Source organism: Opisthocomus hoazin, chromosome 1, assembly GCF_030867145.1.
Source record: "Opisthocomus hoazin isolate bOpiHoa1 chromosome 1, bOpiHoa1.hap1, whole genome shotgun sequence".
Lineage (NCBI taxonomy): Eukaryota > Metazoa > Chordata > Aves > Opisthocomiformes > Opisthocomidae > Opisthocomus > Opisthocomus hoazin.
The window spans coordinates 91,908,872-91,926,112 of NC_134414.1; the positions used below are offsets into that span (position 1 = coordinate 91,908,872).

The 17,241-nt window shown below is 38.8% G+C and overlaps 1 protein-coding gene across 4 annotated transcripts in view; it reads right to left on the bottom strand.

Moving 5' to 3' along the window:
- Positions 1–2,743: 2,743 nt before the first annotated feature.
- Positions 2,744–17,241, bottom strand: part of BCLAF3 (BCLAF1 and THRAP3 family member 3) — a 36,002-nt gene continuing 21,504 nt past the window's right edge. For 3 of the 4 annotated variants that reach the window (XM_075429217.1, XM_075429205.1, XM_075429223.1), the window contains 3 exons: positions 15,091–15,186; positions 9,868–10,023; positions 2,744–8,103 (listed from right to left, as the gene is read on the bottom strand). In XM_075429217.1, coding sequence (XP_075285332.1) covers positions 8,074–8,103; positions 9,868–10,023; positions 15,091–15,186 — 282 coding nt within the window. In that variant the 3' untranslated portion in view covers positions 2,744–8,073. The remainder of the gene's footprint in view (positions 8,104–9,867; positions 10,024–15,090; positions 15,187–17,241) is intronic. The other variant, XR_012764913.1, reaches the window with a different exon arrangement.

Here is a 17,241-nt window from a genome sequence, read left to right on the forward strand (position 1 = left end):
GGGCAGCTCCGCCGCTGCCCCCCGCCGCGCCGCGTCTCCGTGACGTTCCCGGCCGTGAGGGAAGGCGGGCGGGCGCGGCCCGGGGCGCACCGGCGGGAGACGCCACGCTCCCCCGCCCGAGCCCTTAGCGGCTTGGCCCCGGAGGGAAGGAAGAAAAGGAAGACGGACAAATAGATCAGCTGGAAAGTGGCTTTTTCGGTGGTGGGGGTCCGGCAGATAGAGCAGAGCCGCCCAGGAGCAGCCGGGGGTTCTGTGCAGGTACTGCAGGAAGACGCGAAACGCGCGCTACAGTGAAACCCAGCGGGAGAGCGAGCGGGGCGCGGAGAGCAGGAACCTTTCTGGAGAGAAAGGCACCTACTGGGGCCAGTCTGCTCACAGGTAAAGGCTGTTGGGGAAAAAAGCCTGCAGTAGTAGCAGACGGGAAGAGCAGATTAAAAACTGTATAATCTGCTACAAAAGATAAAGCATAGGCAGTATCGTTTACAGCACAAGCACCTTCGGTAGTGAAGGGTCAAGAAAAAAAACATGTTCTCACCTCAGTCAGTTAATTTAGGTATGAAAACAGAAAACTGCCAGTAACATAAGGGATAAGACTTTTGCACAAGATTTTAAAAAAAAAAAAAAAAAAAAAAAAAGCTTTTTTGAGGTTAGCAACGTGTAAGAGAATTAGAAGTCTTTCCAGGTAGCTTCTGACTTCTTGGCTGTGAAAATCCGTATTTTTGAAAACGTGACAGTGGCGAACTGTTTCAGAGGAAATTAGAGGAGTATAACCAATGAGAGACTAAGTATTTAGACAAAATCCCTGACTTAGTAAGTTTTGGGGTTTTGTTTTGTTTTTTAAAGAAAACTTAAAAGTGCTTTTAAGTTTTCATACCTGTGGTTACTTATTTACGTGTCAGCAGCAATGGAACACCAGAACTATTGCAGTTTGTGTTTTCTAATTCTCATCATTTGCAAAAAAATTAGTTATTGTGATACAACAAAACCTTCACTGAGATAATAAGTTTTTAAACGTAACTAAAAAAGGGAAGTTCAACTATGAAAAGGAATACAATGGAAGTAGGCTGGATGTAGGTGTAGACAGCCTCCAGTTTAGCATTTGACTGAAAAGTCAAAGACTTGAACCACCTCAGAATTGTTTTCAGAACACTGGGACACCAAGTCACAAATCACCGAGTTCCAACACTGGGGGGAGAGGGGAAAAATGGCAAAAATGCATTTTGTCTTCATACATACGCACAGCATCCTTTAGCCAGCCACATGCTACCAGAAAGCCAACAGTCATTCATACGCACCTTAATAAAACAACGCTGGTTTCAGTTATCCACAGTTCCCCATTGCATAAGGGCAGTTGACCTCTATTGTCTGAAAAATTTACAGGATTAATTCTGGAAAATTACCAGAACGAGAAGTAGCATCTTTTAAGCAAGCATTATAACAAACCAGCTGAAACTGTGAAGTCAATCAGAACAAAATAACATGTCAAACTGATGCAACCAGGTTTGAGAAGATATTTCTGTTGTTAGTGTGGTAATTTTACATGAAGTTTGGCTTTCCAGTGCTCCAGCTGCATAGTTTAAGGTGGAAGAAATGGTATAACCAAATAATTTAGCTTGGTACATACTAGTAGCACTGTTCCTGTAAGAACTCTTCAGGGCTGGTACTAAAAGTGAGAAGGAATAACACAAAGCAGTCATGTCACAACGTCAGTGTCACAATGCACAAGAGAAAGCCAATTTGATTATCTCAAACAGATTTCCAATTTCAACTATCACTAGAAACTAATGTAAGAATTTTCTGGCTTTCCCAAGTAAAGCCGTAACACAGTACAGTAGGATGTCCTTTCCAGAAAGTGGAAAAAACTAACTGTAAACTGCGGGAAGCACTCCTGTTACACCTCCAAGACTTCGCTTCCCATTGCTCCTAAACCAAAAGAATTTCTCTAGGACTGATCTTGTGTTCCTGTAAAGCACACCTCGATAGGGGCATTCCTCAGCTGGGGCTTCAAAGTAACATTACAACGTACGTGGATTATTCAGACACTTTGCTGTTGTTGGAAAAAGAGTTGAATGAATACACATCAGGACATGGTTTAGCAGGCATGGTGGTGATGGGCTGACGGTTGGACTTAGTGATCTTACAGGTCTTTTCCAAACTTAATGACTCCATTATGACATTTAGAAAAGAAACTTATTTTTTCTTGTTAAGGAACTGCTTAGAGAAGCTGAAGAGATGTTTTTACAGTGATACTGATGAAAATTAGTAACTTTTATCTAAACAGACATGCGCTTCAGAACATGGTCAGCCACACAGACTACAGTCTTCAGAAGTGCAGTGGTTGGGAAGCATCATTATTATATCCCAGTTCAAGAATAACAATCAGATTAGAACAGGAGAATTATTTTTTAAAAGCCCAGATTATTTACATACAGTGAAGATCAAAACAGATTTGTATTATGGTAAGTACATAATGGGGAAGTTAACTCTTTTCCTTTAATCAAACACTGCAAGTGCATTCTTCTAGCTTCACCTTACTATTCCACTCTATTAGGGGATCTTAATATTAAACTAACAGTATCATCAGTCTGAGGTGAGAATAACCATGTATTAAGCAAATTCTTAAAAATGCACGCTATTTTATTGAATGTCAGCTTTGATACAGTTAGACAAGCAAGCGTGCGCCTTCCTCCATTCTGCCCCTTTACAGGGCAAGAATCGGAATTTGGCAGAGGTGCTACGGCTTTTGAATGCCATGGAGGAGATGGACATACCTGCTTTCAAAGTTTTTTTAAACAACATCTGTTTTGTGCTAGTAATGAGGGGAGATTCATATTTTATGTCTTTGGAAAGTGAGCTTCTTTCAGCCGAAAAAGTGTGCCTAGAATGTAGATCAATACTTTTAATCTCAAAAAAAGCAATAAATGAAGTTACAGAACCAACAGTTATATGGCTACACAGATCAAGAAAAATACTCCGAATATGACACCAAATATTAGTAACTACTGAATCGAATCACAGAATTATTTATAAGTAAAAATTTTGTTAAAACATTTATTGTCTGTAGAAACAAAATTTACATTGATTTGATATAAACTATGTTAAACATACATATAGACATACCTACATCTTAATATATACTTATGAATGAGGCTTTTAGATATGGGATAACATTGTCAAAAGCACCATTGTGGACTCAAAGACTACAGACTTAAAAGGCGTTTGCATGTAACTCCATCTTCAGTAGTTCAAAAATGTCATTTCGTATCCACACTTAGAAACAATTACATTAAATGTTTCTAATTTGTGTTTGCATGTGTGCATACAGGTGCACATACACACATTAGATGGTCCTTGTGAAGCTACAGTATAAATTAGGTCAATATTAATATATTCCTTAGAAGTGGACATTAGTCCACATCCTCATTAAAGGGGGGGGGGAAGGAATCCTGCTATTCCTAAAACAAAACAATGAGGCTTTTTTTATTCCATGAAGAGTGTACTCGAACAACAACTGCTTCCACCCTGTCTTTTCCCTCAACAATCAAGACATAAGAGAAGCCAGTCACAAAATAAAAGCTATCTACTACATTATTTACAGAAAATGAAATATTAAAAAGACAACATGAGATTTAGCCTGCTTAGACAAAATTCAGAGCAATTAAGAGTGAACAGAAGAAAACTGCATTGAAGTGGCAGGCAGCACAGAGCTATTAAACCACATGGCCGAATACCTACTCAAAAACCCCTCCAACAAAAACCACCAGGCACAGAAGGAAGGGGCAGGTGTTACGACAATAGTTTTCTCTGATCTTAACACCGAAAATTTATGCTCACCAAGCTTGAAACAGAACACACTTAAATGTTCATCACTGTCCTTAAGGTCTACTAAGAAGACAAGTGTTACAAGTAGGCTTTCAAAGATCTTGAAATGGCTTTTTCTTAATTCCCCTTCATAAGGAGGCTGAAGAACCGTCTGTCTTCAGATCCTGAAGCAATGGAATGAAGTCTGTCAAGGGCCAGAGTTGGGTGCAGAAACATCCTTTTTTTTTTTTTTTCCCCAGATTCATTAGGATGCAAGTCTGAAGTCTGTCTTTTAGAGAGCTCTCCCATAGAGAACTTTGTAGATGGCCATTCAGATGCTTAAAGAAAGGCAAAAGGCATGTTTCTACACAGCATGGGAAAAGATCCCTTCAGAAAGCAAGGAAGTTGAAGGTATCCCTCTATATACAGTCTTCTAAGGTGAATAATGAGAATTCAAGTCCCTCTTTGCTATAATCTTTAATCATCATCTCCAAGCAACTCTCACTATTCATTTCAAAGACATGGCAGAAAATGACTTTCCGATGCATGACAAGCAAGTTTTGAGAACCCTATCTTTTTTAATGCCACAAAAGTGTAATTTTGTTTTTTGTTTTTAAAGCAACTAAGTTGGTATAAAGAAAATTCAGCATTTCACCCTTAGGCCCTGGGAGAGAAGGCAGAAGGCAAACTATTATCACAGCTGGCGATCAGCTGAATTTACTCCCATCCTCTGCTATCAGTTACCTGAGTTAAGACAGTTATGTCCAGGTCTCAAGACCATCTAAATCCATCAGGTAAGGTGATTTTGAACATGTAAGTCATTCTTACAGTTAAGGCAGGCTTGTAGAAGCCCTGCAATGTGTTGCTTCTTACTAGCCCCAAAACTTTGTTAACCTTGTGAACTCAATCACCACAAAGTTTAAAATGAGGACTCTAACCAATCTGTGTAGAGATTAAATGGATCAGCAATAGAAATGCTAACATCACAACTTATTATTTCAGACACTTATAAGGAAGACTCTAGTCCTATTAAACCCATTGCATTTTGGGTAGCAATTAGAAAAAAATTTCACATGTTAACAACTGAGAATATGACATGAGCATTTAACAGTCATTTCAAGTCAACCAAAAGAAAGGCAATTCACATTTATATTTTCAAAGTATAAAACAGAAAGCTAGAAAGCTCTTATAGACAATCACATTTTTAACTTCCAATGCAAACGCAGTGACAGACTTTACTAATGCAAGAGACGCTATTTTCCTTCTGAGGCTTACACACGTATTTAAAGTAGTTATTGTAACAACTGTTATCAGTCTGTGCCCCCATTAGAAACAATGCAATAATCAGGATATTACTTAAGTCTTTGTACAGGTGTTTTCTACAATGCAGTCACAGTACAGAAAGGCAACAAGTTATTCAAGTAATGTGACCTTTCTTCTGCTCAACACTTTTTCTTGTGCCTTCACAACCCAACCAGTAACTTCAATACATTGTTCTCAACCAAACATTACATTCCAGTATAACATAACTTCTTTTTTGTGCTAGAAGAATAAAAACTGATTTATGTATTAGCATAGAGACACAAGTCTCTCTAATCACAAGGATAAAGCTACAGAGCAATGTCTCATACCAGATAACACCACAGAGTAGATGCCTCTAGCACCTAAGCCAGTCACAAGATTCAATTTCTGTATGAATTTTATAAAATACAGGAAGTTTTATCACGACAGTGAAGTTATTGGCAAAGCATATGATTTGAGCAAATGGTATCACCAAAAATAAAAGCTAAAGCAACTGAAACAGTGACTACACTGTATCATATAACATTCATCTTGGGACCAAGGGTGGGCAAGCGGAAAAAATAAAAAACAATTGCAGTCAGTAAACATGCCAAAAACCCCTGTTTGTAGTATGCTGCTCACAGCTGTAGAAATAGAAAACAAAGCTAAACTGTTAAAAGTACAAAACAAATTAAAGATACATAGTCATGCACACATAAAATAAGAAAGCACAAAACCAGAGGAGCCAGTCACACTTTTAAACCTGGTTAAAGCAGCATTAACTGAGTGAAGTCTGACTACTTCAGCATTACTTCCAAACAGTGCTAGCAAAACTGCCATGTCAGAAGTTTCTTCACGTATCCACTTTTCCCATTTGCTCAACAACGAGTTCTCTTCCACGCTTTAATAAGAACACTGCAGGAAGCTTACAGTAGTATCCTGTTGAATAAGACAATACAGCTTCAGCAGTTTGTCCTGTATCATACATGGTTTCACTTCTTACGTGTTTTACAGTGCTTTAGCACATTCAGGAGCAGTGCGAATAGCTTGTTGGCTTGAGAGTGAACCTGCCCTCATCTGCAGGGGTATATGCAGCAATCCTCTGCCAGCAGGCTGCTCAGCTGCAGCTACTCCACGTCTGCTTTGGGCTGACTCACTTAACCTGTTGTTTCAATTCCTTATTTTCATCTCCCAGTAAATCTACACAGGATGCTTTTGCCAGATTCATCACTGACAGTGTAAGAGGATAAATGTTTTGTCATCTGCAGAAAGTTGCCTGCCTCTTATCTGACCAGGGAATTTCTTTCCTTTAGCTTCCCATTTTGTGTACTCATGTCAAATTTGCTGAAAAACTAGTTGAATCATTAATAATTGTTATTTAAACTGGAAACTTGGGTTTTAGAAACAAACTATCTGGTGCCATTGTGGAATTACCATAACATCAACAGATGTGGCACGCTTCCTGCCTGCTTATTCCCTATGAACACTAAGCAGTACACCCCACAAATTGAAGATTTTAAGTAACACTATTTTAGCTGTTCTGAGCCACACCTACACTTTCAAATAGTCTCTCTACTGAAGGCATTGTGGAAAACACCATTACAAAAAAAAGCATGCAGAAATCACATTGTGACTTTACACCCAAAAAACCAGATTTTGTCTTCTCTGAACGTACCTCTACCCAGTATTAGAATTGTGATCTACTACCCACAGTAGGAACTAGCCTGCATTCTATATGGCTAACGCTGTCTTGGAAATTATGGAAATATATTAGCCTGCATATACTGTGGATATGGTGAACAACTTTTTTCTTAAATAAGAACATGTCTGAAAACTACTTGCTATGTATCTCATTTACTGGCAATAAAAAGTCTGAACAAATCTGTAATAACATACACACAACTCTATCATATATTATATTAAGGCAAAGGATATAAACAGGAATAAGCACAATATTGTTTATAGCTGCTGATAAAACGTGTGGCTATGAGTTTTGCACAGAGCATAACAATACTGCAGTACAATAAACTTCAGAGAATTACTAGGATTTTGAACAAAATTACAAGCTACATGCATTTAAAGCAGTTTCAATTATGAACAGCTTTGTTAGAAGACAGGTTTATAAAAACTTACGTTTTTTTGGTTTTCTTGTAATTAAATACTTCAGGCCCCAATTTCAGAATCCAGGAAATCACCAAGTCATTTATGACGAAAAAGATTAGAGAACATGTGGCTTGGTCAAGAATGTCGTACGCCAAAATATAATGAGACAGAATAATTTTGAATACAGACCAACTAATCCTCTAAAAAACCCAAGCATGCTTTCAGTGCAGTTACAAGCTACTGCTACAGTACATTACATACCGGCCTGTTATCATTCATTTTAATCAAATACTGAAAGTTGTCCCAACATTCTAACAATTTACAAATGTATATACACATCAGAAACCCAACTATATTATTAAACTAAAGCAATACAAATACTGTTTTACAGAAACGACTGAACAGAGGTGTAAGATCTATTGCACAACCTAAAAGGTCATTACTTGGAAAATCCTGAGCTAATGTGCTATTACCAAACAATTCAGGCACTTTTTTTTTTTTTACTTTTTTAATTACACAAGCAATAAAACTTTCAACATATAAACCTCTGGGTATAACAACTCAAGTTCCATCTGTAACACCATGCTTAGAGAATTGTTCAATAAATAAGAGGCCCTTCAATAACTTCTTTACTTGAGACTGGTATGCAAAAGGAACTAAAGGTACATACTACAATGTTTCAACTGAATACTGTACTTTAAAAGCAGTTATTAAAACTGTAAAAAAGTTCTGCAGCATTCCACTACTGAAAAATAAAGTTATTTTTAATCAAGAAAGTTACAGGGTTAGTTCCTTTATCCTATTTTAAGTCTTGACAAAGTTGTCAAAAGATGAACAGATGCTCCCTTTGCTGTGTTATCTGTTTCAACTTCAGGACCACAGCTCAGTTCAGGTTTCTGTTGCAATATTTAAATTTCCCTACAGAAAGAGAGAAAAAAAAAATCATTACTGACAAGTTCTAACAGTGGAAAAAAGCCTCCCAACTTTCATAAGCACTGTATTATTACAGTATGTAACATATAAGATTCTTTCAATTATGGATTGAAACAGCACAACTGTAAAGATGATAAAGGATGCATATGCATAATTATTTCAAAAGGGTGCAATAAAGATGTTCAGACCAGTTTAACAAACCTCTAGGACAAGCTTAATCATTACAATAGGCAAAATATGGGAAATGTTAGAATTCGAGGAACAGTTTTGTTTAAGAGATAGCCAGCAATCGGTATACTGTTAAGAAAATGGTTGTCATTCTTCAGGATTTACTTTACTTTAACTCAAAGACACTCAAGTTCTTCATCAGGCCTAAAAATCAATATTCAGATCTTCCTATTCTTCTCTAATTCAAATTATAATCTCCAGCAGCCAGACTGTGTTAAGCATGCTTTATAGGTTCCTGACAAGAACCTTAATATCCAGTAATAGAAAAGCATTGGAAATTACTGGGGAAAAGCTCACTACAGCAAAACTATGACACTTCTATGCCCATTTAACAAGCTTATAATTTCTGGAAAAAATCCTTCTTCATCTATTTTCCACTGATTCCAATTCAATTTAGCCTTCAGAGATAGTACTTCTCAGACTCCACACAAACATAAAAGGCATTCACCAGTATACTTCAGTAACAAGTGACCTGTTTACCAGAGTGTTTGGTTTTCTTTCTTGTTTGTTTTTTTTGTTTGTTTGGGTTTTCTGGTGGGTTTTTTTTGAGTTTTGCTTCCTCCCCCCACTGGGCCATAAACGAGGTTTGTTTGAAAACAGCTCTAAGAACCTATGTTTCTGTGCTCTGAGAACTGAACTCTAATCCAACTACAAATGCTTATGCAAGTGTATTTACTTGTAGCTAGGTGGACACAGAATTACAAAACAAAACAAGAATTCATACAGGAACACAGAACTGCAAGGGGCTGCGTAGGTCATCTAATCCGATTCACTGATGTCACGAGTAACCTCATACTACTTTGATCATACTTGATCAATTTTAATAAAGGATTTAGAGTGGTTTAACTATGATGCTCACAAAAGCTGGAACATTGTACATCGTTCAAAAGTTCTTCAGCAGTTCAAGATTACCATATCATTGTCCCATACACACTGCAAATCAAAAGGTATCATAAAACAGATGTGCTTCGTTATTTCAGCTTGAGCTCATCGAACCATTTTACACGGGCATTATATAGTGTAGGATGCTTTATTCAGGACAGCACTTCAGTGTGTACTTTAAAGCACATGGTTAATTTAAGGTAACATAACAAAGAGGGGAAGCACACAGACATAGTAAAAAAAAAAAAAAAAAAGATACAAACACTCTTCACATTGATTTAAAACCACAGCTTAAGAGGACATAATATTTTTTTTTAAACAAAGGGCCACTTTCACCTCCTATGAATAGGAAGAGAGATCAACTGAGCTCAAGGAGAGAATACTGAAACAGAGGCAACTGCAGAATCTCAGAGGTCTCCTCTGATTTGCAGTTACCCAAAGCAAGTTTCAGCAAGTTTCCAGGGAATAAACACAGAGGAAACAGCAGTGCAAAATCAAGTTTGCCTGTAAAGTACAAAGAGCCAATATTCCAGAAAATACCATCCAAGTTATTCCACACAGATTTAAAAATTGTAATGGATCATATGAATATTAATATTTTATAAATAGTTTAGTGAAAAATAAATTAAGCCAACTTACCTTTTCTTTCCTCAAAAATCCATCTCTGAATTTATTGGCGGTAAACCCCCTTACACCAACAGAACGTAACCGCTGGTACTTAGCCTGAATATATAAACCCTTCTGTACTAAGCCTGATTTATAATGGGATTGCAAACGGCCATCTGCAAAGTTGCTCTGTAAGGGTGGGGGAAGGGAGAAAAAAAGTGTGACATGAGGGCACCAAAACTCAGTAGTTTATATTTACAGTTACTCACATGTAAAACTTACAGTACTGAACAACAGAAGCGTGCATTTGCAAGTGCAGAGCCTCTTCCTTTATTTCCCACTTAATACTCCTCAGACCACTAGCTACCATGTGGCTCAAAGAACTGCTGCATTGTACTTACTGTTTAAAACATCTGAAATTATCTTCCTTGTCAAAAAAAGGAAGTGTATTCTACAACATTTTAACCTTTTTTCAAACCTTACTGAAAGTAAACCAACATCAACAAAAAAAAGTTGAAGACAACACCTCCCTGTTGCTAACAAATTCAGTCAGGTCTGCAGTGGGCACACATGGTGAGTCTAAAAAAGCAATACTGAACAGAAGTCAGTATATATATTTTTTCCCCTATAGTTTTAAGATCTTACAGTCTGAACATATATATGGTCATCACTCTATACCTTTGTCACCTCCAGACTGGAATACTGTAAACTAACCTAGTGTGGGACCAGGAGCAGAGGCCGCAGAGATGACAAAAGGCTCACAAGTGAATGGCATTATAAATATACAGAAAAAAGACAGCAAGATTAACACCGACCACAGCAGATGAAAAGGTTTTCATTGTCCTTGTTATGGCTGGGATAGAGTTAATTTTCTTCGCAGTGGATTTAATATGAGAAGAACGTTGATAATACTGATGGGTTTAGTTGTTGCTAAGAAATCAAGGACCTTTTTTGTTTCCTACGTTCAGCTAATGAGCAGGTGGGCAGGAGCTGGGAGAGAGCACAGCCAGGCAGCCAGCCCAAGCCGGCCAGTGGAAATATTCCATACCATAGACGTCATGCTCAGTGTATAAATGGGGTTGGCTGGGGGGACATTCTGAGTGATGGCGTTTGTCTTCCCAAGTAACCGTTACACATGATGGAGAGCCCTGCTTCCCTGGGGGTGGCAAAACACCTGCCTGCCAACGGGAAACAGTGAATGAATTCCTTGGTTTGCTTTGCTTGTGTGCACAGCTTTTGCTTTATTAAACTGTCTTTGCCTCAACCCACGAGTTTTCTCACTTTTACCCTTCTGATTCTCATCCCCATCCTACCGTGGGGGGTGAGCGAGTGAGCTGTTCTCTGGTGCTTAGTTGCCAGCTGGAGTTAAACCACAGCACATTCCTAAGTACTCACACCTCCAACAAAATAGGCAGTAAAAATCTTCAGAGTAAGAACAACCCCATTTATCATAAATTCCCATAGTCTTCCAGTACTGACACTTTAAGTTTTCCAATGTGGTCCTGACAGAAAGTATTCCTGTATATATTCATCCTTTAAATTTAAAAATTTTCTCTCCCCCAACGTAAACATCCTAACCACATAAAATTGACATCTTGTACAGACACCTTTAAAGGGTACGAGAGGACAAAATACATCACAGCAATAGACCTTCTTGAGTATGACCCAGTTACTTTGGTGAAAACTGTCTCCTTTTGACACAGCAAGGATCACTTCAAGAAGAATCACGTGCTCTGAAGTGGCAGTAAGATTGGTACCAGTTTTTCCACTGTGTTTTCCACTGTGTGGCTGGTGAACAGCTAAGAATGGCCTGTACAGAACAGAAGCTCCTTTATGCAAATGCAGAGGTTTTGTTATTTCCCAGACCACTGCACCCACCTACTATGTAGGAGATAACGGAGAAGCTGGCCCCATCAGTGCCCAGGGTGACTCTTATGGTGCTGGTAGGCGGAGGACACTTGCAGAAAGCTATAAAATGCTAACTCCTTTCCTGAAAGGTATCAGCATCCAGGCACAATACAAATAAGTGCAAGTAAACTCTTTAAGTAGGAATATGCCAACCATAGGGAAAACTTAAGGGCATTTATAATGCTGGATTAAGCCTCTGAATACAGTTAAGATTAAAAGTTCCCACTTCCCCCACAGCTGCCATGGTTCTCTGATTTTACAAAGGCAGCTAGAAAGGAGGAAACCTTAGTGGTCTGCCGCTGCATTTGTATGACAACAAGCAAAGGAGCAGGCCGAATAAGAGAGGACGAAAAGGTACAAAATATTGAAAATGAGATTACACACAGCTTAAAAGTTTCAATTCAAGTATGTACACATTCCATAAGTGGGGAGGGAGGGGAATAGCAGTATTATTAATGTAGAACAGAATCAGCTGCAGACAAAGTTAACAGATTATATATACACTTGGTATGGAGGCACTGCAGTCACATGTAGTTTAGAGCAAAATTGGGTAAAGTGAGTGGAAAAATATCATTAACTTCTGGTCTAAGAAAAAATTTGCTAAAGTGACATTTAGTTTCACATTAAGACTATTTTATAAACAATGCTAATTACAATGCCTGTGAACCAAAGGCCTCAAGATCTGTAGTAACTCTATATGAGCAAATAGATGCCATCACACTGGGTCTGGCTGGGACGGAGTTAATTCTCTTCACAGCAGCCCTCATGGTGCCATGTTTTGTGACTACACCAGCACTGGTAACACAGCAGTGTTTTGGCAGTGGCTGAGCAGTACCTGCCCAGCGCCAAGGCCGTCTCTTCTTCCCCTCCTCTGCCCCTCAAGCACGTAGGCCAGGGGTGGGCAAGTAGCTGGGAGGGGACACAGTCAGGACAGCTGACCGGAGCTGAGCAAAGGGATGTTCCGTGCCATGTAACCCCAGGAGCATGCGCAGCAACAGAAACTGAGGGGAGCGGGCTCTGCAGGAGGGTAGCCATGGCTTGGGACCGGCTGGGCATCAGGCAGCTTGCGGGAGGTGGCGACTGCCTGCCTTTGCATGACTTTTTTCTTCCTCTTTCTTTCACTTATACTGTCTTCATCCCAACCCATGAATTTTCTCATTTTTGCTCTCCATACTCTCTCTTCCAGCCTGCTAGGGAAGAAGGGGAGCTGAGAGGAGAGTGGGCAGGCAGCCACGCGGTGCTTAGCTGCTGGCTGGGGGGAACCCACCACAGCCATTAATACACCGAGCTGTGTTGAACAGTGAATAAAGTTTAGTTCTGAAGATTACTATGCATGTACCCACTTAAAGGCTGGCTTAGTGATTCATTGCAAGTGTCACTACAAAAAAGACCTTTTAAATTTTACAAGGTTTCTCCAGAAACTTTATAAAACTGCTGTTCTAAAATGTCTTAATTTTTTTTTTCCAAAAAGTTTAACATACTGCAAGACCACATTTTTTTAAAAACACTCAAAATAAACTCTCTTGTTTGCTTATTAAGTTAAAATGCCCCCATTTTATATACCAAGAAGAAATGTGGTGGGCTTGGGGGTTTTTTTTTGGGGGGGGAGGGGGGGGCAGCAGGTGGGGAATGTCAGAGAATGAGATTGTGTGTGCAGTTTTTTTTGTGGTTTTTTTTGTTGTTTGTATATATATTTTTTTAAATAATCAGCCACAAAAGTCTGCTGAGTATAGAAGATATTCAAATCAAGCAGTTTCAGCAACAATATGGGAAGGAAAAACCCTCTGTTATGCAGAAGGAAATTAAACATAAAAAAAGTTGATGAAATTAAGTCAAATCAGCACTGCTGTTTCCATGGCAATGATAAATGTGCTATACACATATGTAAACTGTAATATGAGCGCATATGCTATTTTCCCTACAAATATTAAAGCACCATGGGACAGAACACTGGATACAGCAATATTCAGGCAATATTCATATATATGTGCGATGACAGCTTTCATGCTTACATAACTTCCAGAACTGTAAGCTGATGAAAACGAAGGCAGCCTTCCATTTTCTTTATATTACATCAACCACCAACATGTCTCAATGATATGGCAGCCAGTGTTAAAGATCCCCCCTCATCCCCTATAGGCTGGCAATACAGAGGGGATGCTGATTGAGGTTATGATGTCCTTACATGTCAAAATATTTATATCAGGCTGATTCTTTAAACTTGTTAACTTCAGCTTGGAAAAAGACTTTTTTTTCCCCCCCAGCAGAACAGTTAGCTAGCGATTTTTGCTAGTGTTAACTTAACCCTCTGACTAAGATTGACTGGCAAAGCACACCGAAATGGGAGAGCCTGAAAGCCTTTTTAGCCAACAGTTCTCTTAAGTTTAGTCTGCAGGGGGAGGAAGAAAAAAAACCCAAAACCACTCAAAAATCCCCACACCTACACTGCCCCCCTTTCACAATGTCATTCAAAAATGCCAGCTACTTAAGTTAGCCACCAAAACTTTACTTCAACTTCACTATCTACAAAACAGGAAAGATAACTGTGTGTTATTTTACTCTTGGGAACACACCTATTAAATAAGTAGGGGTAATTTTAAGGTAGAAAATTAGCGTAAGTTGTTCTAGATTGGATTAATACTTTTCTAACGTAAAGAACTCTAACAGGATCCATGTGTAGCATGCTTTTGTCAGCAGAAGAGAAAGAAAGTGGTTTTTTGTTTTTCTGCTGAACCCATGATACATTTTACAATGAAAAGGCATTAGAAAGTCATGGCACTACCCCAGGAAGCACAACTGCCTGCCCCTTTACCATCTTGAGGCCCTGAGAATAAAGCTTCACAATTTTTGATATTTTTTTTAATGCATAGATAGCAGTGTACAGGGTATATACAAGATATTCGTTTCCCCAGAAATACCTACACGAAAGAGCTAATAAAATAGCAGTCATACGGTTTTGAAAGCAATACAATTCATGTCTCCCAGTCTTGGGAAGTAGTTCAGGCTTCCACACACATCAGGTGAAGGCAAGAAAGCTGACCAGCTTGTTTTTCAGATCGATAAGCTTTCTAGTCACAGTCCAATTTCTGCAATTCTCATTCTCAACTTTGCAGTTTACTTATTTCAACTGCACCGATACAATACTGCACAACCCTGCTCAATCCACTGCCAGCCCTCTTGCCTACTAAAAGCTAAGGCCTCCCATTATTTCAACAGAAACAATTAGGCTATGATGACACTAGTGTTCATGGCACTTAATACCTTAAAAAAGGTGTCTCCTGTTACCAAACTCAGCAGGGTCAAATCACCATTTTATAACACATACATCTGACAAAAGCTGATCTGTACCTTAAAGTGTCTTCTGATGGGTCCTGCATTTTCAAGGTGTCCTCTAATGCATCTGTGAGGGTAAGTATCACTTGGTCTTGAAGAATAGTAAGAATTCTAGTGGGAAGATGGACTTATTAGCTTGATGTTACTAAATTATTCAAGAAAACATACAAAGTTTTCAGGTTATACTAACAAATATTGCAACTCTTTCAGTCTCGTAGGCTTTGACACAATGACACTGTTTGAAGGAACCAGAGTAACAGGAGCATAGGGCCTGGAGTCCAAGCTGGCAGAGCCCACAGCAGCTGAAGATGATGCAGACCATCCTAGTAGAATATCATCTTCTTGGAGAGATCTAAGCAGGTGACAACTCAATTAAGGTTCTCCACCCTCGCCCCCCTCAGAACAGATGCCTCAATTTGCAGGCAGCAGGCTGCTATAAGCAGTCATCCCTTAAGCTAGGAATATGCGCACAAGATTAGTACTCTGGACATCCCTTATTAGCATATGGTTAGCATATTTTAGAGGAGACATGCGCACTGTGACTATACACACCAGCACAGAAACAAGAGAACGAGTGTGTAGCACATTACATTGGTCCTTAGAAGGCTCTACTTTTAACTCTGTATTACAGGAAAGCATTTTGATGATGACTTCCTGCCACAGAAACGCACATGATTTCAAAAGCAAGTGGCACAGACAAGTGGTATAGAAACTGTTGTGCACAAGCATACTGAACAGCTGCAGTCAAACAGCCATCGTTGCCTAAAACAGAGCACTCCCTCCAGCCACTGTCCTACCTGTGTATTTTGGCCCTTTTACAACTTTTCCCATGACAGTTACCTTGAGAGGATGCACATAGCTAAAATATCCTTCTCTTCCATCATTGCATATGATTATAGATATTTACAGAACCATTACATACTGGCATATACTACATCAAAGTCATCTAATGCAGACAGAATGGACTTGCTAACAAACTCTTAGCAATCAAATTGATTTTTTTTTTTAATGGTCCATTCTTGAATAATCACCAAAGCATTCCAATGCTGTTGAATTCCATTTCTTTCAAGGAAGTTTTAACAGCTCAAATGCATTTTAAAGAGCCTAAGAAGAAAACTCTCATGAAATATTTCATATATACTAACATCTAATAACAAATGCAAATACACACTTTGCTGTTTTTGAATTTCTGTTCTCTAACAAGGTACCAAACCTTGACAACGGCACAAACAATTTAGGATGTGCTTTCTAACACTGTTGCTAATCAGGGACAGAGAGGGCTATAAACACAACAGAATGGTGTTAGAATCCAAGTTAAAAGTTAACTGGGATTTAAGCTGGCTTTTTTTTTTTTTTTTTGAGAATATATTATTGCCTAACAAGTCAACTGTTTTGCTTCTTAAAATGCCTTTACAAAGAGGGGATATAGAAGAGAACAAAATGAAATGAAAAAAGACTTTATGAAGCGAGATCAAAGCAGTCAAAATGACTTTTCTAAGAAAAAAAAGGTATGGAAAGTTAAATACACAAGAGGAAAAAGCATGTCAGGGACTTCCCAGCATCCTTCTTACTCTAAAAATATAAAGATACTCCATGAAATCAAATTAGCTTTCTTCATACAACACCTAATTAATTCAGGAAGCTCCCTGTTGAAGTGCACACATCCTTAAAGCCAAGAATTCAGCAAGGAAAAAAAACATTCAAGAAAACTTCCTCTTACAGTTAAAAATAAACCTTTGGGAATTAAAAGAAAGCTTGTCTCAACTAACTGGATATACCCTTCCCCATCCCCACCTCTCTCAAGGTTCAAATACATTCATGGAAATCAAAACACCAGAACTACTTAACGCAAAGATACAGCAATCTACTCCTCAGGAATTTCCCAAACCATATGTTTTAAATAAAAAAAAAAAAGGGGGGGGGGGTGTGGAAGTACAAATACATACTTGTTCTGATCTTCTACTCTTTAGCTATCCCCTTTTTGTCAACAGGGTACAAGGCTAGATGGACATTTCTTACAATCAAGGCCAGATGGCCATTTGCACCTTTCAAGGCACAAGTTCTTCTCAAATTTAATCTCAAGCCCAAATTATTGAATTGGGGCACAGAAGCAGCACTCCCCTTCAGTGGCCTGCTGTAAAAGGTGCTCGTACCTTACACTCAAAA